Source organism: Trichoplusia ni, chromosome 14, assembly GCF_003590095.1.
Source record: "Trichoplusia ni isolate ovarian cell line Hi5 chromosome 14, tn1, whole genome shotgun sequence".
Lineage (NCBI taxonomy): Eukaryota > Metazoa > Arthropoda > Insecta > Lepidoptera > Noctuidae > Trichoplusia > Trichoplusia ni.
In genome coordinates this window covers 8,611,794-8,639,755 of record NC_039491.1, presented here as the reverse complement: position 1 = coordinate 8,639,755, position 27,962 = coordinate 8,611,794, and the positions used below count along the sequence as shown (strand labels likewise).

The following is a 27,962-nucleotide window of genomic DNA, read 5'->3' as shown; positions in this document are numbered from 1 at the left end:
AGGTAGATATACGCTTTCTGCCACAGTTTCTTGCAATACGTAGCCGCGCGCGGTTGTGTCTACCGAAAGCAGTTTTCACAGTTTCCGCGACGAAAATACTGGCCGCGTTCTCTGAACAAATTTCATCGTTCTTTTAACTTGAATTATTTTATTTGAATTTGAATATTGAGCTGTTTTTTTTCTCAGTGAGTGTTATAATTAAATAAATGAAGATCAATTAAAATAATATAGGTCGTGTTATAGTCAAGGTGGTGTGGTATTTTGGTACTCGGGCGTAACGCCAAATAGTGTTGATTATGATACTGTGACGATGACGATGTAATTGGTAAACATCGATAAAAAAAGTTGAAAACTAAAATACATTTTCAACGAGTAATGTGTGAAATATTAATTAGTTTCCATAATGGTTTCTTAACACAATGGGTTTATAGAAGCCTAATCATTTTTTGATGACTGCTTGTGAATTGTTTCTTTTTGAGTGACGAAAACTATTATTTACATATATAAGTGTTGGAAATGTGTTTGCTATGAACGTGCCTACTATTAAAACGGATTCGGAGGTTGGTCTCCAATCTCAGAGCACTTCTCGCCTCCAGCCAAGGCGAAATGCTGGACCTCCGAAGAAGTCTTTAGCTTCGAAGTTATGGGATTTACTGCAGCCCTTAGCTAGGCTATGGGGGGTTATTACGGCAGTCGGTAAGCAAAAGCTTAGAATAGTAAAATCTTTATCTGTTGTTTTTGATAATACAGACCAGAAAAACTAGAGCGTCAATACGAAGAGATTAATTGTGTCATATGACGTTGATTGGCGTTTTTAATATTAGTGCTTGGTATATGTGATATGTGGTATGTGGTATGGTATGGCTTCAAAAGAGAAAGGGGAATTATTGGTAGTATAACCCAGTAGAGGTCGTTGAACATTTTCGATATTGATACTTAAAGGTATTTACCTTTAAGTAAATATATTTCAGTTGTCCTTAACAGCGCACCTCTGCTTACCCTTCAGGGGTTAAAGTCGTGAGTCTTTAAATATATTTTCGAGGAATATTGAATGCATTAGTGCCAAATGTTGTTTACAGGATCTGTCACAACACATTTGGCTATTTGCAACATCTGTGTACCGTTTGAGAATGGTAATAGGAAGAAAAGTGCTCGAGAAATGAGGGTGGTATCTAAATGTAATTGTTTTATACTGAGGGCCTATTAGGTTTTACAGTGAGGCTCTTGCAGGTGTGGAAACGAGATGCTGCTCTACGTTTTGTAGTTCTCTATCTCGCTTTTGTACGTGCAAACGGAAGTGGTAATACTGTCTGAAGTCTGTATGTATCGTGATAATATTAGGCTAAAAAAAAAATTTTTTGGCGACGTAATTTTTCCAAATGGTGGCAAAATTATTTAGAAATTCGTTTGATTTTATGAAGGTGTTTTTTTTTAAAGTGGTATTCGAATTGTTGATTCAACAGAAAACAGTTTGTATAATGTTGATTTACACTTTAGTGATTGCTAATTCATATTCAGCACATAAATATTTATTTTTAGTTTATCAAAAATCTTAGATTTATTTGTTCTTAATTATTTCTTACCCTCCTATATACAGAGGACAAAATTGTAAAGACTTTTAAAGAATTTTCGGCTCAATCAAAGACCGCCATAACCGTTAAAAATCCTTAGATATTTTTCCATTGCAAAAGAAGATATGGAGCGGCGAAATGGAGCAGAAATTTTACTCGCTTTGTCTGATGTGTACCCATAATATTTGTAGAATAACAGCTGCTTGATTTCAGCATGTTTATGTTTGTCATAAGGAAGCATTCACAACAATGCTTCAAATGACACATTTCACTTTTGTTATTTTACTTTTTGTTTTACGAGTATATACTTCAAATGATTAATTTCGGTAATCGTTTATATAATATATAGTTACATAGTTAAACCCGAATAGTTGCGAAGATTCTGAAAAAAAAACAATGCTGTATATCATTAAGGCGAAATCAAAACAAAAGAGAGTCTTTATATTATATGTGGAATAAGTTTTCACATAGAAGCATTTCCCATCTTCCTTTTTTAACGGAGATGATGATCAAAAAATTAAATCTATATTCTAATTGTTACGTTTCCGAGATTCCGAAACTTTTGTGATTAGTTTTCGAATTAAAACCTACATTTGTCTTGTAATGACGAGAAAAACATATATTTCAAATGAACACACTAGAAAATATTGCCCCAAAACAATATCAGGTATTCAATAATTATATTAAGCTGACACATATCTGTCGTAATATCGAAGCACATTAAGATTGGAATTCTGGAAGTAATATTAATTATGTAGAGTATTTAATGCTTGCATACTTAACTACTGGAATAATTTACGTCAGTCTACATTCATAATGTATGCAGAGTGTTGTTATAATATATTATATTAACATAGGGGCACACGATAAAGTAAGGTATAAGATGCAAGAATGCGCTGACTCTCTAATAAAAATTGTATTTTATACAATCAATTAATTATTGATAAAAGCTCTTTTATGAACTTGTTAATCCTGTGTATAATTGTTTTTTTTTAAACAACTCCCGCACTTAATAATTTCGTCCTTGTATTTGTATCATTCTTGAACAATAAGCAATGAACAATTGAAGTCTAGTTACTAGTTTAAGTAACTAGACTTCTAATTATCAATGCACCTATGGATATTTACGCGTACTTTACAATATACATATACCTACTTAAAATTATGTCAGTAGAAGTGCGGAGGTGATTCTCCGACGAACAATAACAGAGTAAAGGATAGTAACTTCGCAAACGTATGTTCTGTCGCCGGAAGAATCATCCAGTGCTTTAAGTTAACGTACTTTTCGAACTCAAATACCAACCGTATTATAGGTATTAATAGAGCACTGTTTATGTAAAAAAAATATTGTTTTTCTTACACTTTAATTTAAATAGTTGTGAAGAAAATGTAGAGTTTAGACAAACGCTCTCAATGTGTCACACGTTGCTGTTCTTGATCATATTGTAGGGTTTTTACGACCGCCGTTTCCCGAGCAAAGTAGCCCTTGAATCGCAATATGTCTAGATATATATAAAAAGAGACGTTACCTATATAATTTATTATGATACTGTTGTCTTGTTTTTCGTACTAAGCTTAAATGAACATGTAATATTATAGAACCAGACACAAAGTGAAATTCAAGTAGAAATTACATTTCTGTCTATGGCATTATGGCTCCCGAACGGAATTTCAAGTTTAAATTTTAACTTATGCTTAAAAATGATTCAGCCATGAAGAGTCTTCAGAAGTCCTCCTCGGCAAAACATTTGAGGTCAAATTAAGCAAAATTTTGACACGAGCGTAAACATTTACCAAGCATTGGCGAAAGCACAAAGTGAAATTAAAAAAAAAAAAACTATAAATCTTGTGTACTTAGTCAACACAGACAGATCTACATAATATTCCTACTTTACATAAAAAAATGCGATTCACCTCGCTACAATCAGGGTTCTGTATAAATATGGTAAGGTTTTTTTATTTTAATATAGGTTACATACCTACCTATCAAATGTTTGATCTTGATTTTTATTTAACTAACATCAAAAAACATCATCAGAGGGACAAATTTCTACACGACGATATTGTTTCAAGATTTATGAGATACATCTCGGTGCCAGACTGACACATTGACCACGGACCCATAGTAATAGTACAGCCTAAAAAACATGGAATACCGTTTTACAATTTTCGTAAGGAACCCAAAAACTCGTTAAAAAGTCATTGTAACTATTGACTGTGACGTCTGTATAAACATTGTTATTTGAACAAATATTTCGATTTGACGACACACAATATTCCAGTTTATATTACGTAGTGATTTCGGCTTTACGAAAATACGTATATTTACTGTACGTGTTTGTTTAGGTATTAATTATGTACACTGTCTTCATATCAAGTAATTATGATTCTCAAGAACGGTGGTAGAATTATTGTTGTACTGCTGTATATTGAGTAAATAAAAGAGCATTTTTTTAAAAAGGCTAAATAAGCAATTGTTTTTTTCAAAATCGACTATTTTATTATTTCTAAAATGTAAAAATTACGTTGTATAACAGCGCCTTTATTAAAATAGTAGATCAACTGCAGTACTATAAATAGGCTAAAGAAAAACACATACGTTTGGTGACATTCATTTGTGGACGAGTACTACAAATTGATTTGGCCCCAACCAATTTATAAACATAAACAACGTTACGTCTTAAACTTGATCTATATATTTATTATTTACATTTATTTATTTTTTAAGCGGCAACAAAAATAAATTATATCTGTGAAAATTTCAACTGTCTACATATCAGGGCCCATAAGATGCAGCCTGTCACAGAAACAGGGTTTCATTTTTATCTATTTGATACGGAACCCTAAAAAAGATTCATTAAGAATTTCTGTTGACATGAAAACATAACACAGTTTTCGGACAGTTGCTATTCGTGTCAAAGCAAAATGAATCAGAAAAACTCTTCGTATGCAGAACTCTAAATTTCCTTCACTTAGAATATTCAGTAATAGAAGCCACATAGCGTCCAATTGACTGTATATTGTTACCTAAAGCGTCTTTTCTGACTTGTTGATCTGACCAGGTTAGGTGACGATGAAACAAAATCCCGGAAAATAATGTTATAGGAAAACAATATAATTGGATTTTTCTGTCAGGAAAATCTCAGTGTTTCCTACGTAGCGTGTAGTTTAGGGTGGGCCGATATAGTTTCTTATTTAGAAGTTCCGTCAAGCCGTGAGATCTGTTCTTAATTTCTCTTTTCTCGTATCGCCGGCGTTTACGTGTAAGATAAAAGATAACATATGTTGGTGTTTGTGTTCATTATGATTGATGTTTGTGCTCATATGATTGATGATACGTGCGCTAAAATATCTTTTGCGATGTTGGCATGTCTCTACCTTTTGTATATGTTAGCAATGAGTAAATTGAATAGCAGGTATTTGAGAGCTCAGTTCGTCCTTCTGCAAAAATGTCACGTATAGTTGTAGTAGAAAGGCAGCTCATTTTATTACATTTTATACTTACATTGATAGAACTAGAATAAACGTAATGTCCCAATTCTAACGACTGTTCTCACATATAGGACAGGTTTGAACAACTATCACCATAGATTACTGCGGGTTGGCGAGTTCAGATACCAATATTTGGTATCTAGATTTCCTCAACATATTTTCCTTCAACATTTTGTCAGTGGTGTTTTAGGGTAATTAAGAAAGTATCATAAAACTTTAAAAAGAAAATATGGATATATGCCTGCTAATAGCTAAACAATGGGAATCTCTTCAGGCATAGGTAGTATAGGTACAGCGTAAGCTTCGCCTCTATTATTCTTATCCATGAAAAAGCCTTACGTTTGTCTGTCTACCATCATGTCGATATTAAAATAATCAGGAATTTAATTTCGCTAGTCCTGCCAAAGAATGTGAGGTAGACTGCGAACAATGAATTCTGGGATAAAATCTTTGCGGGTCTCTTCATTCCTGGGGTCACTGAGCCACATTCCTTTTACACCATTTTCTCTCTCAGTGAATAAACCAAGTGAGACTTACGCCCGATGATATTTTTCACTACAAATATAATAATGCGGGATATGTGAACAATATAGATGAGAAAGAAAGGTACTGGAGAAAAAAACAGAATTCTTTTTCTCTGAGTAGTGTGAAGTTGCACAACTTTCGCGGACCTATTAAAACAAAAACAATGTCTTATTAAACTAATGATTCAGAATATTCCAGATTCAAATTATCTGATAAAATATTCGAGAAAAACATTTCCTTTCCAGATACATAACTTACACATATTAACCACTTTCCAATCCCGCCTATTGATACAAATGTTAAACAATAGACATTTTATGAGAACTAGTTTAAAATGTACTTCAGCAATCTAAAAACTAACTCACTCTACAAAATGATTTAAATCGACGTATTTAACACCGTCACGATAACATTTAGCATACAATTGATACAACATCTTTAACATTATAACATAATATAGTAAAGCTTCAACTGGCTTCGATCCCAAGTACTCGAGAGACAGCTTGTGCAAATCGACTGGCTCTGCCAACACCTAAGTGCAGTACAAACCTACAATCTGTATAATCTTGGATGGACCACACGCGATATGATAATATACGTGTAGAGACGAATTTTATCTTACATCTAGCTGGTACAGGAGTTTTAGAAGTGTGAGGGCTAATCTGAAGCTACATCTAAGAACGATAAATGCTAAATAGGTGTGTTTTGACGTGATTTTTTGCTGAATCGATCGTCAGATTTTCCAGTTTTTGTTAATAATAATATTATTCCGCAAATTTCAGACAACGTTATCTAGAATCAAACTCAGCAAAACTTATATTATGAGTACTAGATAACTGATAAACATACTTATATTCCTAAATACATATAATAGATAAATTACACCAAGACACAGAACATGCTCATCACACCAACATTTGTCATAGATGAGAATCGAACCCAAGATCTCTGGTGTAGCAATCAGTTCACTAACCACTCGACCAACCGGACAGACAAAAAATACATTTTTAGTTACCACTTTTTAAACTTTTTAGGTGTATGTTTTGGCAAACTTAAGTCCTAGATTCTCTAACAGTACAACCTTTTTAAATTATCCAATTTAACCAACACGCTCATTTTAAAATCCCATTATGTTCATAACGAGTTACTCGAATTCCGATTAACATATGAAAGACTGGAACCTAAGCTTGACAATTGAATTAGAACTACGAGACGGAGCGAACTGCGAGCTCTAAGAATAGCATAAAAGGAATCTTGTTATCTGATATAAATAATAGCTAAATCTAGTTGTGTGATAAATGACAAGTAAAGTATAGAAAGGAAAAGGTCAAGTGCTCGTCGGACTCGTGATATTGAGGATTCCGTAAGAATGCATTACAAAAGACACTCATCAAAATGACCGTATCAAACGTTCCTTGACATCGATTCCTTTTTTATTAATTGTTCTTATAACCACAACAGAATTACATCACTTGTGTACTTCACCTGTCTAGCTATAACGATTTATGAGATACAGTCAGGTGACAAATGGCCCACGGAACGGACAGACGTCGGAGCCTTAGTACATAATATAGTTCCGATTTTACTCATTTTGGAACGGAACCCAAGTAAAGTCAAACTATTCATACAATTTTTTGTAATTTTGCTCACCATTCATTATATTAAATTTATACTACAACTTCTTACTAGATTCAAACAGACATGAAATTACTTACAGTGTTTAATTTGAACAGTATACTCAACAAATTAGTTGAAACTGAAAACAATAAACGGGAACTAATATTAAAGTTTCGTTTGTTTCAATAGAATTAAATCGTTATACCACTTTGGCATTCTATAGCTACGTATAAACTTCATTTTAACTTGCGACCACTTCCCAAACCAGGTTGTTGTATGTGAGAAAGCGAGACGTCGTGATACGCCGCGTAGAACTCTATCTCTTTCCCACAAACAGCTGTTTTAAGAGTTTGCAGTCGGCTTAAACCACTGGGCGCCACTTGACATGAAATAAAAGAGACAGTGGGTTAACAGCACTCGAGAATTCATATTGAATTAACTATTTTAATTCACTAGGCGGCTACGACCGTTTTGTAGGGAAATATTTTGTTGCGATATTATTACGTAATATATAGAAAGTATTTTGTAGAGTTACTATGGTAACTAAATGTTATTGAAAGTACCAAGGAGGTGCTTTACATTAAAGAAAAAAAATACTTAAAAAACTCTGGATGTGAGCAGTATCGAAAGGTAGAAAAGTTAAAGACAAGGAGAAAAAAATGTATATCAAGTCTATCTCAAAAATGCAATTTTCTTACCTGAGATAGGAAGAGATAAGATAAGCTAAGTTTTCTTAACCCGAAATAATGCTCTTATCAAAAAAAGCGGCGCCATTCAATTGATCCAGTCAAAACTTCGAATCAGAGCGGTCCTTTTATCATGATTCGACCAGTTCGAAAATATTGTACAATGGTACGTGAACGTTTATCAATCCTACTATTATTGTAAAGGTGAAAGTTTGTTTGTGTGAACAAATGTTTGTTAATCTTTCACGCAAAAACCACCGTATGGATATAAACGAAATTTGGTACGCAGATAGTTTATAACCTTTATCCCGATAATGTTGATTCATTATCGATTTCTAGCAGGGCGAGCCCCTGACAAAAGCTAGTTATCTGTAGGAATATTTGTATATATATCTTTGCTTCATTTTGAATGATCCGACAGGCATATATGATTGCTTACGTGTAGATTCAATTGGTTGGACACTTATGAATATTAATATTTGGACGTGACTGCGAACAGCTATGGCATCTTTATGTTAAAAATGTTTCATATCTCTGATTGAAATGTATAATGAGTGTGTCACGTGTACCTACTAAAAACATGCAGAGATCGTGAACACGTATGGATAGCGAAATTTGATTAGAATAAAATACATAAAAAATTAAAAAATGCAAAAATGTTTCTTGCCGTTTTTAAAACCTCCTTTGTTTAACCTAATCTAATCTGATATACTTATCAGTGCAAGTACACCTTACTTAGGTATATTAAGCATACAATTTTCTAAATATCCTTTTAATATCTGGCTACTTCTCCCTTTCAAAGCAAGTCTGTCATACGCGTGAGAGCGAGATAGTGAATACGACGGTATAGAGCACCCTCTCACAACTGCAACTGTCCACTTAAGATGGGAGGCCTTGTGGTAGTGTTCATCAACTTTTCAACCGACTACGAAAACCAGGAGGTTGTCAATACGTCTGTTTTTTTATTGCTTGTTAGCTCATAACTTCTGACTAGATGAAGGGATTTTGTTGATTCATTTTAAATTTAACGTTCAAAATATCTGTCATTTGGTTCCATAATTACATCAAGATTGGTGGAGTAGTTTTTATTTAAAGTCTTTTGTTGTTAAAAATATTATACATATAGGTAACTTTACTCTAAAAATTCACGGAATTATTATCTTATATCCTTATCTCAATTTTATCTTGTCAAGGCAACTCATCTGCATGTCTTGTCTTGTTTATCGCAATATCAGTGTATGACGTGGGAAGAATCGTTTTATTGGTTTGCAACGCATTTATGAGAAGTCGGTTGAAAATGTCGTTGTGATTATTTCTGCAATAGTCTGATACCCCATTGTTGTGATTAAGTCAGCATCTATCCATTTCTTCTATACTTACAAAGTCTAGACTTTGAATATTCTGGACGTATGCCAAATATATCCGTGACCTAAGTTTTTCTGTGCTTGACCTACCATTCTATGAATGAAATACTATATTTAGTTAAGATCTATTTCTTTCAAATTCTTACTATGTGTCCACATTGTTTTGATCTGGATCCTATCCACTGTTTTTTTATACATCTTTTTTGTTCAGATTCTGTATTAAGTTCCTGCAGTTTTAATGCCGTATTTATGCCACTATTTCTTGAGATCGCATAATAATTATAATTATCAGTAAACCCAATACCAGTCTCAGTTCCTGCTCATAACTTTTATTCCCATGAGAAATGACCATTTCTTTTTGACCTACCGTTTACAGAACTTTCCGTCTTTAGGAAAAGTTGTTAAAGAAAAAGTTTTATAATGCTAACAAAGGGAACTGATGTTGGTCCTGTATCATTGAATTTTTGATGTTTCCGGGAAGTCTTGGCTTTACATTACCAAACTCATTCTGTCTAGGTATTTTTTTTCCTTCTTCTAATTCAACGGAAAGATTTTCAAAATTTTCTTTTAAACAAATCGTACTTTTTGTCGTTGATTTTTGAAGCACAGCCGATGAACGGACATGAACTAATTTGGGTAATCGTTTATTCCGCAAAAAACACTGGCTGGTTTACGTGAAGTTGACCATTTATGCATAGAAGCGAAATATACACACACAAGTATAAATAAATAACATTTATAAAATCGATAAATGTCGCAAAAAATACTAGTCTAACAAAGGATATTCTTCCGGCGTCTTGAATGGGATCTAACAAACATACGTCTTCATTCGTCGAAATTTCGCGGCGCTATAAATATCTGGGTTCGAGCATCAATGCGCTACTATTTATAAAATCAACGGCGATCTATCTTGTAGCGAGATGTGTGGAGGATTCCTTTTCAATTTCCTTGAGTAACATATTGCAATCGATGCTTATCACGTGTAATACTTATTTTATCTTCAATGGTTCATCGGATCTCTTCGCCTTTATACCCAGTCGCACAATCCAAGATGGAGTCGGCTATGGTTCTTGCCGAAACTTCGTAAAAAGTTTGTATTTCATGCTTTTGTTTATTTATTTACATACTAGCTGTTGCCCACGACTTCGTCCACGTGGTTAGAATTTTCCCCATTTTTTTCATATTTTCCATTGTATCTTCGCTCCTCTTAGTCGCAGCGTGATGTTATATAGCCTATAGCCTTCCTTGATAAATGGTATATTCAACACAAAAATAATTTTTCGAATCGAACCAGTAGTTCCTGAGATTAGCGCGTTCAAACAAACAAACAAGCAAACTCTTCAGCTTTATATATTAGTATAGATAAATTGGTAGAAAACACACGTACAGCGACCAACTGCAAAGATCTTTTGCCTATTGGTCTCCTTCAAATCAAATGATATGTGTAATACTGTCTATGAAATCTCACATAATTATAAATATTACTGCGTATATCGCTTTAGAAATAGTCATTGGATGGTCAATCGTCTCTGATAAGGACTATAGAGTAAACAGAACGATTTGATTCTGCGTGGTTGTTTAAATGATATGGCCATGGGTATGATGAAATTGATTAGTAGTTTATTTATTGATAGAAGTTCTGACAGATTGTGAAGTTTTAATTATTGCTTCGATGTTTTCACTAAGGTTCTACTAGAATTCATCCGTTTTTGGGATAGTTATTTCTGATTGCACGGATGGCCGAATAGTTGATATCACCACGCTAAACACATTGTGCCCGACGTGTCGCGGGTTCGATCGATAGTTTATGTTATTCACGGATGCTTGTCCTGAGTCTCTGTGTAGTAGCAAAAATCTAATTATTTTTGTGGTAATAGGCTGTCTGATACTACTCTTAATTCCCCGTCAAGATTCTAAGACTTCTTAAGATCTAATTATCCATTTTATTCATAATTTTTTGTTTAACTAATAATGTATTAATGGAATAGTATAGATATATAACAGTACCTGTCTACTTACCTATGTAAGTGTAAATGACAGATGTTGTCCCAAAAGGACACTTCCACAAACTTCTAAAAATACAATTCTTGCCATAGACGGCAAAATATAGAGTTACGTATTGTGCTCACGTTTGTACATAATGTCGATGGTAATTCTCTTTTTTCGTCCTTAGGGCCCGTGTTGCGGGGATCATTTTACTATTGTTGTAGTTTTATTTTATATTTGTAGACTCAGCGTTTGTTTGTAAAGTTGGTAATTATTAACAGCCGAAGCGGGTTCAATTTGTGAGCGGAAGGTATCGGGGTATTCTAGTCATGAACCTGTGATAGAAGACGATAAGCTGACACAGTTGATTGATACTCTCGTAAATATCAACAGGCACAATTGGAGACTATTTATAAAAAGTTGGCAAAAAGTATTTATTCATCAAAGAGTGGAGAAGAGCAAGGCCCGCTTTGCGTTCAGGCAGCTTACCCTGCAGTTTTTAAAACGAAATAATGTACTTACATTTATTGTAGACACAAAGTGAAAGAACTTTTTATATAACGGATGTATTTTGCCCCAAATCTCGGAATGAGCTACTATAGAAGCACAAAACAAATATTTATATGGATGCTGAAAGCGCTGGCTAGCTTTGTTCAGACTAGTTTTGACTTCCAGTGTTTGTGCATCCGAAATTAGTGTTTGTACGACGTTAAAATGAAGAGAATGAGACAAAACAACTTTTTTTGGTAATAGCTGGAATAAAGGAGAGGATCGTAATTAATACTTTCGTTTTTACTCCCAATGACGTCTTTTCTATCACAAGAGTCTTTAATGGTATAAAAGGACGAAAATTACATAAAATATTTACTATTTCGTATCAATGTATGTTGTGGTACTTGGAGCTGATGTGTGTTTGTGATCGCAACACGGGGTATGGAAATCAATGATTTGAAACGTCTGACACGATCCTAATATATAGGTATCATAAATATAGATTTATGATCCATCCCTGCTTTGAATTGTTCTACGAATAAGGTTTTAGTCGCAGACGATATAAAGATACAGCTCGTCTTAAATCACTACCACACTGGCTAAGAAAAACTAACTTAAATTACTAACGAGCTGTCTGAAGAAAGTGTTACGCAATATTTTAAACAGTTTTACGTAAAAAGATTTTATCCAGATGTTTAAATTTCGACCTTGTTGAGTTTGCAATATTAGATCAAATTATTTTTAGAATCACCATTACGCGGTTGTTCTAAAAATAATTTTATCTTATCGTTTTTTAGTTGCCTCAAGTAACCGTAACGTTAAGGTTCTATGTGAATGAAACATTGACGTATATAACTTTTTGGAATGAAACTAACAAGTGTTAATTATAAACAATGATAATTTTATTCATCATTCAAATTCTAGTGATCTGATGATTATATGTAATTCTTACTAAAGTTTTTTATTTGCAATGCTTCTCACAGGATTGGATAACCATAATCTGTTCAAACATCTTCAACTTTTTTCATACCAACTAGCTGACTCACGTCCAAAATCGATTCAGTAGTTCTTGAGATTTCCTCTACAACGTCACTAACTCGCAAACTTTACCTGTTTATGACATATACTGTATCCATACAATCATATCAATCTTCATTCAGTTTTCAACACTAAGGTACCTAACATTGCATGTTTCCCTGAAATATTTCATACACGTGTATAGCTTATCCAATTGAGAGTTTCCTGCAAAACACAATACCGTTGTTATTCAAGGAAAAGTTTTGATATCCACTTTTTAGATTTGTGATGTTTTCCTGTCTATGTCCTACGTTGTAGTTTTCTTTATCATCTTTGTTCATGCTAGGATATCGATAGATTTGTATAAACTGTGATGGGATACTCTTTATGTAGCACCAGGCAAATTTCCCGATTCCAATTGTTCTATAAGATTATTTTCTCACTAATATGTCTATGTTCTCATAAATGTGAAATGCAGTGTGTTTGTATGTATATACGCTTGTTAATTAGCGGGTCAAATTTCGATGAAATTCGTTATCGAAGTAGCAAACACCATTCTTTAACGAAGTCAGTCACTACCTCGTAGGGGAACGAAGCGGCTAACTTGGTAATGCGTTGCAATTCATCACGTCGTACCTAACAACTTACAACCTATTAACCGATTGAAACATAAATACGAAGTATTTAATCTTCCTCATACTCATAAAAAACAGTACAATAAGCTAATATGATCTAAATAAATCTGTGTATGAAATAAAGAAAGCGAAACGCTAACACAAGTAGGTGCCTAGTAAATAATTAATGTTTCAATCTTCGGCACTTCGGCAATGCTGAGCAGAGTTTGAAATTCCGTTTACAGTTCATTGCTTTGAATGTCTTGACTAATGTATTTGTGTCACGGTTAATGAATATTGTATAGGTTTAACTTAATAATTTACGATATTTACGTAAGAACTGGTGTTAACAAAAAGTTGGAGTGAAGAGTCTGCCTAGCGACATTAAGGCCAATTATGATAAAGAAAAAGAAATTGATGACCCATAATTATACCATTGTATGTACTAAAAAGTCTGATAACAGAAGGACGGACAAACAGACAGACATCAGGGCTTTAGTTACAGTACGGAACCTTAAAATTGAAGTATGAATAAGTTAAGGAAATAGAAAGAATAATCAGGCTTCGTTAAAAAATGTTTGCTTTCTATGGATGGTTTTAATACCGACACATTCAAGCTAATACGCATAACACAGCTTTGTAATTCCACGAGCTTCTTTCAATAAAAACAGAGAGTTGACTAAATCTTAATAAAACACAAAAGAAGGTCCTTGTTGAAAATTCTCTAAAAAAGAAGGATAACTCTTCCAGTTCTCAAGCCAGTGCCAAAAAATATATCTGGCAGAAGCGCAAACTTAACAAACTTCCAAGTATTTCTGACACTTTCAACTTTGTAACTTAGGGGAAACTGAATTTCGTCAGCTAAGTTTTCTAGATAATAACTTCTCCTACACATATAATAAAGCAGCATACCTGCTAAGGATGTCTGCGCTCCTGGTAATTCTTTATAGCTTTTGTCGTTACACCGAGGCTTACTTAAAACACATTTTTTATCATGTTTTCCTATTGTGTTTTAAATGGCCTTATAATTTTGTGTCCTCACAAATTTCAAGCTTAATGACAATAAAATTGATTTAAAATGCCTTAAAGAGCTGTTATCTTGGTTTAATGGTAGCAAAACAGTGAAAATAAGTACGAGAATCGGCTGAGTTTTCTTAAGTTGTAAATAGTTATTTAATGAGTTTTGTAAAGAGGATGAATATTAAAATTTTAGTCTTCAACGCTTTATCGCTGCACTTATATTCGTGATTAATTATAATCACATTCAGTTTCATAGGTATTTTTTTTCTATACTGGTTTACTCACGCGTGTTTATCGGGATAGTTTCGGACTCAACCGGAGACCTAAATTACCCGCCATTATTAAGGACTAACCGATTGGGTCCGAAACTATTAGGGGTATCCCGATAAATACGTGTGAGAAAACTGTTACTATATGAATAACTATGTCATTAATTGATAAAATTAGTAATTCGCTTACCGCACGGGCTGTTTCCATGTGGCCCCGAACAGAGAATCGTTCTTCTCAGAGAATAGAGAAAAATTTGGGAGAGGCCATTGCCCAGCAGTGGGACACAGTAGGCTATATAAAAAAAGGAACAAAATAAGGCTTACTTAAAGGAGACAGTCATTCTTCTATTAGTTTTTTACAGGGTTAATCGACTTGGCTAGGTTTCGACTTGGACAGAATTCGAAAAACAGTTCTAAATGTTTCAATAGTGTGTGAGATTAACCTCTCATTTTTAGTCGCACTTTTGTCATATACCTGTTATCGAGCGTTTCGTTCACCTATTTTTCTGGTCTGTACGAAAAAATAGTGGATGAGTAAATGTTATTCGACTGATGGTTTTTTGTTTTTCAGTTATGAGCGGCGCCGGAACAGAGCTTCTGGTCCTGGGGTACGAAATAGCACCGGGATTGCTGTGAGTACATTTAGCAATTATTTTTACAGTTTTTGTTACTGAGAATCAGTTTGTCAGTTGCTGACTACTGGGAAACACAAATTACAAAACAAAAAGGTTTTTTTTTATAGGTATGAAATCGGTTTTGTTTTTCATTGTCCATCATATTGTAGTTACTAAAATGGAAGCGTTATTTGCCCCGCAACCATTAATTGGTCAAATTATAGTGAATGGAACTAACTTACTATTGTGTATTAATTTCCGAAGGTCACAGGTCTTAAACATAAGCCTTCTCTTAAACTGTCAATTGATATTGTTCAGATGAAGGCAAAAATACGTTTAAAGTATTTGTATGAGTAAAGATTTTTAATTATTGATTATAAAAATACACAGTCATCATCCCCATGAAATATAACGAAATATTCTTAGGAAGAAACAGTATTCCTTAAGCATAAAAACGTGCAACCCTTTTACCACTTGCTACTGTAACGGCCATTTAAAACCAATCTTTAGCAGTAGATCTACCTATTACTGCCACAATGCCCACCCGAATAGTCATTTGTTTTTGACTGAGACTGGTCTGGGTCATATCTCATATAGCTAACGACTAGCGTGTCCAAAACAGTTCCACAAACTTGATAGCTATTTGAGCAACGATAGCCATCTATAACAGTTTATACAAAGTGAACTCTTTCCGAAAATTTCCCATTTATTTTCTAGGATCAATATTAAGTAAATGGTGATGACATTATGATAGTGCAAACTTGCGAAATAAAACGCATTTTATTTATCAGCATTCCTATAAATGATACTTATTACGTGCTGATATTTTGCAGGCTTTCGTTACAAGAATTTAGCTCAACTTTAGTTAATTTATTACTCCTTGGATCGGAAAACGGCTGTAAACTTTTTTATGACTTCCAATTTCCTAAAAGTAAAAGATTAAAGTTATTTTTAGCCGGGTCTCGTTGTTTGTGGTGTTAAATTCGTTGCTGTGGCTTCAAATATAAATGTTTTATTAATAGGGAAAAAAGAGGTATATCGGTATTTTTCCTTCTAGAGTAGATTCTGAGATGAAATATCTATAATCAAGTTTTATAAACATTGAATACGTGTAATAATAATCTATCCGTCTGTACAATAGCCTGTACGTAAAATTAAAACAATAGGCATATTCATATATGACTCACTGGGCTGGGATGTGTAGGTATAGGTACATTCGTTGCCCGCGGTTGGTGTATGAATGATTGCAACGCATTGCCATACACCGACACAAAAACGCGGATGACGTAGCGCGGCGTTCAGGTTTAGTCAGTAAACGTCTGACACTACCCATTTACTCCCCCGAGTGAGCGGGTGTCCATTTGGATTCCCCCGCCTTCAAAAAAAAGGTATATATACGTAAAAAATACATCCATAAAAAATATCGTGCATCGTTCTGCAAAGTCGAGGCCTCATAAAATTTCCAGAACTAGTGTATAAAAACGAATATGATTTATCTGAAGCTAACGCCCCACTTAGCTGTGGATCTCGATCTAAAGATATAATTCTAGTAAATGGTCCTTGTTTGTAGCACCAATACGGAACCTTCAGTGACAACAACCCAGAACAAACAGACCCCAGGCCCGTTTACTTTCGTGATCTACGGCCGAGTATTTTCAGTTTACGCCAGCTAAATTCTCGTAAATGCCAGAGCTGTCATGTGCGGTTTCGGCTGTTGTATCGAGTGTTTTACTAACGGTAGTTTTTGAGCCAGTTTGCTGTAACTGAAAATGAGAAAGTGTAAAGTCATTATACCAAATATTTCTGCACATTGTTCTTTTATTTGAAAGAATTTAATTCTTCATTTACTGAACACTCTTTTTACCCTTTGGACATGGGACTTAAAAAGTGATGGCATATCCAAGCTATGTCCAAATCTGACAACCAGTGTAACTAAGGGGTATCGTGTTGCCAAATAACTGGGTTGAGTTGAGGAGGTAAGATAGGCAGATGTTGTAAAACCGTTAAGTACCAGCTTAACTGAATTTGGTTAGACTGGAAACCGATAGTTGGGAAAGGGCTAGGTTTGTTTGATGGTATATCCAAGGTGTTTTATGGTGATCCCTGACATATAACCTTAATTCCAGGGTGGGAGCTGCTCTCGTCCTGATCTTGGAGACGATGTGGGTAGCCGCGTTATTCGTGGACTTGCTGTGTCGCCGCGGGGAGTACACGCTGTCACTCCGCTGTTGGGACTTCATGCGGTGGTCGTGCGGACGTGCGCGTGCGCCGTTCTACGCATGTGCGGCGACTGCGCTGCTGTTTGCTCATCTGACGCTGCTGGCTACAATTGCAGGTTATTTTGTAGATTGCTTATTTTTTTTTTAAATTATGTGTCCTAGAATCGCTATAAGGATTGAAATCTCGAAAGATTAAAATTGTAGCTAGTACCATGGTTCAAGAAGAACAGCCTGATTACAGATGGACAGATGGTCTTAGTTATAGGGCTCCGTTTTTACACTTTGGTCCCGAATCCCTAAGAAGTAACCCTTTTAAACGAAAATGAGCTTACTTAACATATAAATGCCTATATTAAAATATGTATCATATGATGATTATGATGCGACAAGTAACACACACCATCTCATCCTAGTAATCTATCGAATTCCAAAGGATCGGACACATGTACTCTTCTAAAATAACTAAAAACCTTTGCATAACGTTTTTACATCCCCAAATTGTTACCAAGTATTTGATGTGTAATACTATAAATCAGTACGTGACAGGCAGGCGTGTTGCTCAAAGATTGAAGCTTTTTGTTCACTCTAAAATACTTGGGAAGCGGTGAAGGGTGACTGAAGAGACGTAAGTGCTGCTCCGACGCTCCAAGTATTCTGATTATTATTCGAGATGAATAAAATTATGTTTGTGAGAAATTTTATTTTTCAAACTGTGTGTTGTGAAAAAAAAAGCTGATGCTTCGCAGTTTTTTTTAAATTATACTATCTATTTTGTGCCAATGTCAAATATGTCCTTGATTGTATGTGATATAACCTCCATGGTTTGTTTCGACATTTCTTCTTAGGATTGTCCTTCCGATAAGAAATGTCGACTCCAGTATTAGCAAAAACGAAGACATCCAAAAATGTTGAAGTATTCTTTGATACTTACAGAATCAATTATTTTCACTCATTTCATAGAAAAAGTAAAAAAAAAAATAGATCCTAGTTCGAAACATGCAAGTTCTTCAATAAGAAATGCCAGGCTATAAATATGTCGCCACCACGTACCTGTCACTGTACATTAAACTCTTTGAAAAACATAAAGTTCGTGCCTTAAAGCTTAGTGTTCCAACGCGACCCGAATTCTGTTTGTGCAATCTAAGAGATGTTTACGCAGAATGTTTTCGTTGCTTCAAGAACGTTACTCATGAACTCGCTAAAATATTGCTGAGGTTCTTCTAGTAAAAAGCAACTTAATTAGTTAAAATAAGAGGTTAAAAATATGAGAGCGATGTTCAATTCTTTTATTGGTTACTAGATAGTTTCCTTAATTTAACAAAAACTCTTGCTTTTAAATTATGATTACAATTCGGTCAAGATTACTATCAAGAAGGTCATGTAATTCAGTCAGGCCACCGTTTTTGCTAAGTCGTTAACGTCTCTTGGAATTTTCATCATAATCTTAATGTAATATTTGTAGGTGGCATGTTGCTAGTCCTGGCGGCGCTAAGGGCTGCTGTGCCATTCTCGCCGTACGCCACGCACGGTCCGCACTCCCCGCGCGCCGGCAGCTCCCTGCTAAGTCAGCACGACTCGCCGCTTCCAGACGTGTTCTACAACGCCGGCCACAACGAAGAGGAGGACAGGTACTTTATATTTATGTTCTCCTGGTACCTCACTAGACACTAAACTATCTAGGTAACGCGATTCAGCTGAATTTAATTTGCATACATTGAACGCGACGCGTGTTTGATGGTTACCATTTGTTTATGTTCGCCTAGTACTCTGACCCGCGTCCTACCGAGGTAGCATTATACGATTGCTGATCGACTATCGACTGTTATACTAGCGGAGCGCTCTGAAACGGACAGGTACGATTTGTCTATGTTTTCCTGGTACCTTCGTCGTTTATTAACAGGTGTTCAGTTTGTAGGTATAGAATAGAATAGATTGTAAATAATTGAGATTCTGTTGTTCCACTGACGTCATATCGAATGTTTTCTCATAACATTAGTCACCGTGGAAATAAAATAAAATTATGACATTATTCCACCTATTATCTTTAATTAATGCAAATTACCTTGTGCATTGTTAACAGCTTCAAATATCGTGTATGCCAATAAAAATATGTGTATTTTTAGCCACGCAAGAAATAATTATTTTTCTAGCTTTTATTTAAAAATCACTTTCATATTGCAGATCGGAAGAGATGACAGTTCTGGACATCAAGACCACAGAGAGATCGCGGTCAGTGACACCAAAGCCGCCACTTTTGAACTTTGATTCGTAAAATATTTTTGTATTAGATAGATTACTTTAGCCAATGAAGAATCGTGTATGGCAATAGCGAATGTATGGACAACTTTTACCTATCAAATAAATTGTTCGTCCACTATCCAAGACAGAGTGTATCGATGCAAATTAAAAATTCAAAGGTTTGTCAAAGGACCGGAAAATGTAAAAGTGTATCTAAAGTCGGAATCCCGTGCTATCGGGACGAAACAAGGTGTCATTTTCAAGTAGGATTCCGATCGCGCTCCATTTTTTTCATTTGACGTTCAATTTTTTAAAATGTGCACGGCGTGTTTTCTTTTTAGAAAAAGAATTTATTATTCCAGCCAGCTAGCTGTAGAATACACCTAGCCTTTTTACACAGTAAAGTGTACAGTACAGTTTTTACTTTTTTTTCTGGTTCATGGAGTTTTCATACATATTTCAGTTTAAAGAGCTCAGATTACCAGAATTCCATTAACTAATTTTACACCCATTTTGTAATTTGCATCTATTATACGAAAATGTGTCAAATTTCACCTTCTCTCTCAAAGTGACACAATTTTATTGCGTTCTTTGAAATTTTCCGCTAGCGTTCATCGTTTCAAGTTTCATTTACAAAGGGGCTTTGTAAAAATATAATGTAACAGAAAGTCCTTAAAATTTAATTCATTTTTATTCGTGTCTACAATAGTCAAAGTTGTTATTGTTCTGTATGGTGGTAAATGTAGGTTTAAACTAGAAAACTACATCTAAGTTTTATTACTTTTATAATGTTTATACGTACGAAGAAACTGTGATAGTATAGATTGTAGTTATGTGCGGAGTTCTGTGGAGCTATATTATAATTAAATTATATTACAATTAAATTGTATTTTCTTTTTCATCCTTTTGGCTTAGTACTGCATAATATGAGTAGGCCGCTTTCATTATCTGGAAAATAAAGTTATTTATTATGTCTTCTGCAACCAAACCTCTGTATGGACTCTTATCATATGGGACGCGCAATGCAATTCTTCATCTTCCCTCATAATAACAACAGTCCCTACTTCAAGACTTCTTAGTACAGGCACTTTATCTCTTTCTCCTATAGTCTACCCATAGTCTTCCTTGCTGTATTGTGTGGTAAAAATGCCTAAACGAAAATGGTACAAGCAAAAACAGTAGGCAATCACCTGATTCTATTGTTTGATAAGGGGGGATTTTATCGCTTTTATTGAATTGTATTTTATGTTTCTTGTCGTGAATGTATTAAGCAATATTGGAAGGAAGTATGTTTTAGGTATTTTTCTAATATCTCCTCGTCTTAATCGAACTATGTCTGACGCTGAGTCAGATAGAACCAATTATTAAAGAAAATGAACTTAATATGATGAACTTAATTAAAATTCCAAAATTATTAATTCTAGAGCTCTGAAATACATATACTTTAAGTTCAACTAACTCATAAAAGCATTGCGTGGCAAGGTCCATACAGCATGAAGTTTTTACTGTTTCTTTATGCATTTATTACTTTCGTATTTTTACTTTCGCTTCGAACTATTATGTATGGAATTGATTGTTTTAGAGCGTTCGTCGTATGATGTTGAGACAAGTAATCACGTGATGTGCATGTGAATAGAGTAGTTGAATGTAAGAATTTTGATTGGGAATAATTTGGTTTTATTATTATGCAATATACCTTAAGTTTATGAATAAATGTGAGGAAGAGAAGGCTGTTAGTTAATAGATACTCTAACAGATATAATTTCCGTGATTCATGACGTGATCCAAGTTGGAGAGCAGGGAAAATAGAGAGTAGTTAAAATTATGGCACGTTAAACCAGTCAAACCTTGAAAAAATAACTGCAAATCAAAAGAAAAGCAACCAGAACTACTTTAGGACACAAAAAACTTAACAGTGCAAAGGTAAGTAAGTGAAAATAAACTCAAATACAATGCAATAAGGTTAATTATCTTACAGCAAGGAAACACGCGTTATCCATGTGAGTGAAGCCAGCGGCGGTCAGCCTCAGAGGACGTTGAGCCCTCATCATCATCATGAGCAGCAGACGTCGTTGTCGCGGAGGGATCCGCTCCCACTTGCACTGCATCACCGCGTCTGATATACGCTCGGCCTGGTCACCGAGATTTAACTAGTTAGCCTTGTAAAGGTTATAGTGAGAGATGTATGTGAAAGGTGGTCTGATGATGTGAAAGTTGCAGAAGTGATTCTAAACGTTATGTTGTCCAATATCTCGCTTCCTCTTCTGCTAGTCTTACTTTAGAAGGTGAAGAGCGGGTCCTCCTAATACAGGTAAATGCTTACCTAAAGCGGGTTGCTATGTAAGACTGACTGAAAAAGTTTGTTTGACGAATAAACATTTTTTTTTAATGTGTTGGACGAACCACCACCTTCTTTACCACAGTCACTACCTTCTTTTCACTATAACATTGTATACGCATTAATGTTGAACAGACAAAAAAAACTTATTAGTCCAAATACCTGTAGAGTCAACTCATTTCCAGTGAAGCATTGTATCGCCAGCTGAATGATCATGGCCACAAAAAATGCCAATGACGTCACCAATTTAACAGACTTGAAACTCGATGCGTCTTGCTGCAAAGGTACACGTAATTAATTTAGGAAGCAACAGAAAGGAGGTTCTATTCGGCTTAACAAGAGGCTTGTTATTTTTGGCACGATTCCAAAGTAGAGACATCAAACTGTCATTTGTAGTCCCCACCACTCAAGCCACGTAAGTTTCAGATTACTTCAGTTCCTGCTTACGGTCTCATTATCTTCAGAACTTTCCCATTTATACATGAAGTTTTGGTGTGTGGAACTTTCATTGTTTAGGCAATTCAATTGTAATGGTATTGATTTGGAAGGTGGGGTAAACAATGGTAAATAGGTCACTTTAGGAATACTTAATTTGTTTCGTATAATGGCTGGTAAAAACCGACTTTATGATATTTATTCACAAATAAACAATTTATAGACGAACAAAGTAGAATTTTACGCTCAAAGTCCATCTAAGTTCTTAATAATAAACAGCCCGGAACGACAATAAAAATTAGTATCAAATTTTATGCAAAAATAAAAGCGAAGTAAATCAGAGAATTTTACCGAAACTTGAACCATTACAACGCAAATAGCAGCCATGCTGGATAGCAGTTGAGTCATAAACCCGTAAGAATAAGTCCTGGAGAATAACTCGACGCAACTGAAAACCAAGTTCAAAAATATTACAACAGTAGTAGGTAGTGAAAACTTTATTCTAATATCTGTGCAGATAGGTGAATATAAAGCACAGATTATGTTGATCTAAGAGTGGAAAAAAGGCAAACCAACTGACAATATTGAGGTTGTAATCCTGAGATATTGCAGTGCGTCATATCCACGAGACTCCGTCCCCTTATTGCTTTCGTATCGACTGTGAATTGACATTTTTTACGCAGCGGGATACCCATCATTTTTCAGACCTGCCCTTTATTGACCCCGCAAATATCTCTATTTGTTGAAGGAGGCACGTTTCCAATAAGCGCGGGAGTCGCGCCTTTCGGATTCTATTAAAATGAAAATAAACGTCTTGAATAAACATATCTGTCCTTTATGTAAGGTTTATTAGTACGATTTGGTTGCGTACAATTGTTTAAGGATGAGGGGAAAAAGACTGTATGATGATATTTTTTCCTTTACAATATTATCGGAGATAGAAAGGCTTTAGGATTCCGCTCTCCTTTTTATTGCCATCAGACATTGTATTCCCATTTGCAACAGATCGTGTTCCGATGTAATACGTTTCTTCCATCCGATTAGGTTTTCTAGTTCGCTATAATTGCCGGCTATTTATGTGGGGTTATTCGTTAAAGTGCGCTAGTTTGGCTCGAGATCCCGGTCCTTACAGTTAATTCACATTGCACTTTATGGCAGTTTAGGATGTTCGACTGGAGGGCCAGTCCAAGTCGGTCGGATGCCAAAAACTTTAGCGTGCACTCAGGGGTAGTCCCGACTCAGTCGAAGCCAACGATTTGTTTGTGATTCCTGTTTTACTTGATTAATTTTTCAGAGCGTATTTTTTTGCCTGACGATTGTAAATTGAATGAAGTTTTCGTTTGATTTATTTTTAATTTTGTAGTAACAATGTATAGGTATTTCTATTTAAAAAGCTATGGTTTTATGATCTACTGTTTGCCGTATAGTATTTAAATAACATATTACAGTATGTCGTTTTGGTTGTAAATTATTTGAGTAAAGTAAAAGACAAAATCGACCTATGCATGAACTTGAAACAAAAAAATTAAAACTTAGTTACGATCAAAACTTTTGTTTTAATGTTTCATTGTGTTGCCAGATTTAAAGAACTTATATACCTGTATACCGCATCTTTTACTTTTATTATAACCTTAATGACCCAAAATATATACTTATAACTAACAAGACCAATTCTATTTAAACAACGACAATAACATCTACAAGTAAATCAAATCAGCGACTAAAAAAGTGTAAAACATTTCTCTACACTTTTATAATCCGGAAAAATGCTGAGCAAACAGATTGAAAAGTCAGGATGGAATACAAAGTGTCCCTGATTATCTAGCCCGGTCTGATTACTTAACACGACGTAACATGGCTATTCCTTAGGGTAATAACTAACTAGGACGCAATGACTTTGTCAGACACGTTGCCAAGTGATGCATATTAAATGACTTCTTAATCCATAGGCGACGATTTAGAATAACCTCTTATGTCTAATGTGTATAAAGCTTTGTCGTTTTTAAAGTCTTTACTTCATAAGTTTTTACTTTACTACTTATATTTTAAAATGCTTTATAATCTTTTTGCATTCCTGATGGTTGTAATAATCATAATGACTCGATCTACCACATACTTATTTGGCCAGTCTGCTATTGCTAGCCTACGATGGGTAATACTTTTTCTGGCAAGATTGTTACGTCTCAATGAAGTACAACCCTTATATTCGCAGACGCTCTTTGAATATAACTCGGGACATTATGTCTATAACTGTCATATTCCTCAGTGTTTGACCCCCCTTATCATTACCATATTTCATTGATGAAATATAAAACAAAGGACGCATGGACCCAAGTTTATCGCGAAGACAATCGGGGATTACAGTATTTTATTTGGTTCCTTACCAAGAGTTAGCGTGGTATTCAAGATTTATTTTATTTGTACGCCCCTAAAATTATGACTACTTATAACTCAGATTACTTAGTTTGATTTAGGTGTTTGTTAGAACATTCTTTTGTTTTTGTTCTGTGTCTGTGTATGGAAGGATTTGTTATTTTTTTAGACGCAGCTGTGTAGTATGTATTTTTTTTAATTATGGTTTTTTATTACATTATGTGATACTCACTGCAAAAAAAACTTAAAAGGACACACAATAAGTTAAGTCATATACTCGTACAACTCAAGCTTTGAATGTAATAAGGATCATGAAAATATTTTGTAACTTATTTCACACTTACTTTATAAGTACTTGATGTTGCTTAAAACAAACCCTAAATGTATTTTGTAGAGCAGTTTCAATTTCCTCTTTCGAGAAAAACGACTGAACAATTTTTTCACTGTTATCATCTATGTCGATTGCGCTGGATTCTCCCCCTGGTACATTAACTGCGTCATGATGTAATCCTTGGCGTAGAGTTCCCATTGTGCGATCGTATGCAGTCGTTATTGCTTCGTGTAGTATCTCGAACTGAGAGCTCATATGCAGGATAACTGACGCAATAAACGTGTCTATCGTCATGACAATATGCCCAGTCCACAGTAACCCCACGGTCTCCAGAACAAACGTAGGTATAAATGAGCTATCCTTCTGGTAATTCCAAGGTATGTAAATCGGCTGAGGTAGAGTCCGAAATGGCCGCTCTGATGTATCGTTCAGATTCGCGACGATGGCTTTCCATTTTATATCTTGTATTGTTCCGTAAACATTTGTGTTACCGATAGTCATCCATCCAAAGAATAGGAACGACCCTGTCATAATTTTAGAGAAACGTACGGTTTTCCTATTTTTATCTTCGTTCTGATAGTAGTCGTACATTTCAATTTCTAAAGTTCGAACTATGGCTTGTATCTGAGCATTTCTGAAGAAGAAAATGCATAGTTTGATGAGGGTTAGGTTGTGGGTGATGACGAAGGAGAGACTGAACATGAACCGGTCGAGGTCTTTTTTGCCGACGAAGGGATCGATGGTCTCTAGGCCAACGAAGCCCGCGACCCAGATGACTTGGGTAGCGATGGAGTAGTACAAGTACCAGCTGGGGAAGTTCTCCGTGTTCTCCTCATCAGGCTGGTGCCACCATCCTAAACCCAAGAACCTTAATAGTCGAAAGTGCAGCACAAAGTACCGACTCGGCCGCTCAGTCTCAGTCATGGTGTTCACTCTGCAGATTTATGAATATTACTAACACTTTCGTGTCTCTTGATTGACATTATGAATGTTACTTCGTTAATGTACAGGAGGTTCAAAAGTTGTGCTGTGCTTGAATAGAAAAGGCGCCTCAAAGGGTTGTATAAATAGTGATCGTATGCACATTGATATCGCGATAAAATACTTGACATGCAATGTTTAGGATTCCACAGTTTTTTTCAAGTAATATAAGCCTACCAACATTGATTACTGTACCTACCTTTCATTACATATTGTAAAACATGATTAGAGGAAATTTTAATTAAAACCTGTTTTGAAACATAAAGATAACAGGAACACTTTGTGAGATTGTTGCTTCTTGTCTAGTTTGCTCTTAGCAGGGAAACGAGAGATGAAAAACGCCGGTGCTCTACAAACGAAAAAGCGAACGACACCTCTACAAACATATCCGTCAAGTATAGTACCTGAGCCTAAGTAGTACGGAACCGAGGCATATTGGTGTATTTTAGTCCCGTCCCTTTCTATTCTTCGTTAAATATCATTTGGAATAGATCAAATTGACGTATCACTTCACTTGTATCGACTTCTATCTGTTAGGTATGCATAAAAAATATTGAACACTATAAAAGATTAAGGGTTTCTCCCCCTTAAAGCATCTGAGTTCACGATGAAATCTTAGTGACCGCACACATTAAAATTTCTGAACGATATACCTAAATGTTGTAATTATAGTTTGTTTATAAGAAAATGTGCTCAAACCCACCAAACTAATATCACTGAAGCCGACGCCATTTTTAAAAAGGACCTCATTTATTCATATCTCCATTGCCAAAAGCAAAATCTCGAAGGTTCATGCTGTAGGCCAGTTACTGGCCCGAAAAAGACCCCGCGCGTGTAATTACCTATTTAGGGTAGCCCTGTAAATTTACAAGATGAGGTTGTTAAAAAACAATTTTGCTATGTTATAGATATTCATTTGTACATCCTCGGTTATTTATTAATAAAGGATTTTAAGTAAAATCCTAATATGTTCTGGCCATTTTTATTTAAAGATTTTGATTGAATGTTTTATCAATTCCAGTTTTAAACTTGAATTTGGTATGGATATTTCTTGACACGAAGGCGTCGAAATCAAATGTTCTAATTTAATTTTTTTTAATAATTAGTTATCATGAATATGGTTGTAAAACTTAAAAACAAAACATTTTAAAAACATGGCTGTGCTATTTACTTTCGAGAAGATCGTTCGCTACTCTTTCAAAAGGTTAACTTTCTAAATTACTTATACTTTGTTCTTAAAGCGCAAGGGATGTTACCGTTACGTAAATATGGTGATGTACGTAGTTTCCCCCGAGACGTGAAGGGCGGCCCTTAGTATAAGAGCGAGGCACCACTTAGCTGCTGAAATTTCATGTAACTGCTGAAAATGAAGGGAAAATAGGCATAAAGAGTTTTCTTACTCGGTTGATACTTTTAAGAAAATGTGGAGAAAACGGGGGGAATTAGCTGCTGTTATTATATACAGAAAATAACTTTAAACAAGGCTGTACATGATGATGGAAACAAACAACAAATTCATAGAAAAATTAAAAGTAGAGTCGTATTTTTATTTAAAAATTCAACTCAAAATGCAATCCTCGGAAGTATCTTCGTGCTTATTACAAATCTGCTAACACAGCTTTCAGTATGCAAGTGACATAATTGGATAATTTTCTCCGTTTCCAATTAAAGTTTTCACAAAGAATAACTTAAAACTTTCATTAACAGTCACTTTGACTTTGTTTATTATGGAATTTGATTTATTTTGATATTACTATAAGAATTATTTAAAAATTAACAG

General features: G+C 34.9%; 2 protein-coding genes across 3 annotated transcripts; one reads left to right on the top strand and one right to left on the bottom strand.

Moving 5' to 3' along the window:
• Nucleotides 1-15: 15 nt before the first annotated feature.
• On the top strand, nt 16-20,603 carry LOC113500527. 2 transcript variants are annotated; one of them, XR_003401215.1, is made up of 6 exons: nt 16-696; nt 15,225-15,285; nt 17,394-17,602; nt 18,949-19,114; nt 19,250-19,339; nt 19,668-19,737. XR_003401215.1 is itself a non-coding variant. In XM_026881357.1 (5 exons), exons 1-5 carry the CDS (start codon nt 528-530, stop codon nt 19,756-19,758), a joined length of 696 nt encoding a protein of 231 aa, XP_026737158.1. In that variant the 5' UTR covers nt 16-527; the 3' UTR covers nt 19,759-20,603. The 2 variants fall into 2 exon arrangements, 1 of the variants encoding a protein (XP_026737158.1); XM_026881357.1 differs by lacking the exon at nt 19,250-19,339 and having other exon boundaries at nt 19,668-20,603.
• LOC113500528 (odorant receptor 7a-like) lies at nt 20,590-26,378 on the bottom strand. The gene is made up of 5 exons (XM_026881358.1): nt 25,215-26,378; nt 22,849-22,945; nt 22,225-22,338; nt 21,701-21,856; nt 20,590-20,672 (listed from the first exon to the last, which is right to left on the bottom strand). Exons 1-5 carry the CDS (start codon nt 26,123-26,125, stop codon nt 20,604-20,606), a joined length of 1,347 nt encoding a protein of 448 aa, XP_026737159.1. The 5' UTR covers nt 26,126-26,378; the 3' UTR covers nt 20,590-20,603.
• Between the last annotated feature and the right edge of the window lie 1,584 nt (nt 26,379-27,962).

Bases quoted from the DNA above. Each gene is read 5' to 3' on its own strand.
- LOC113500527 (XM_026881357.1), top strand. From the start codon at position 528: ATGAACGTGCCTACTATTAAAACGGATTCGGAGGTTGGTCTCCAATCT. The intron at 15,286-17,393 runs GTGAGTACATTT...CCTTAATTCCAG, and splicing joins GAAATAGCACCGGGATTGCT to GGTGGGAGCTGCTCTCGTCC. The intron at 17,603-18,948 runs GTTATTTTGTAG...TAATATTTGTAG, and splicing joins GCTGCTGGCTACAATTGCAG to GTGGCATGTTGCTAGTCCTG.
- LOC113500528 (XM_026881358.1), bottom strand. From the start codon at position 26,125: ATGACTGAGACTGAGCGGCCGAGTCGGTACTTTGTGCTGCACTTTCGA. The intron at 22,946-25,214 runs GTAAGTGTGAAA...CTTGGTTTTCAG, and splicing joins CAACATCAAGTACTTATAAA to TTGCGTCGAGTTATTCTCCA. The intron at 21,857-22,224 runs GTATTTGGACTA...CTCGGTGACCAG, and splicing joins GAAATGAGTTGACTCTACAG to GCCGAGCGTATATCAGACGC.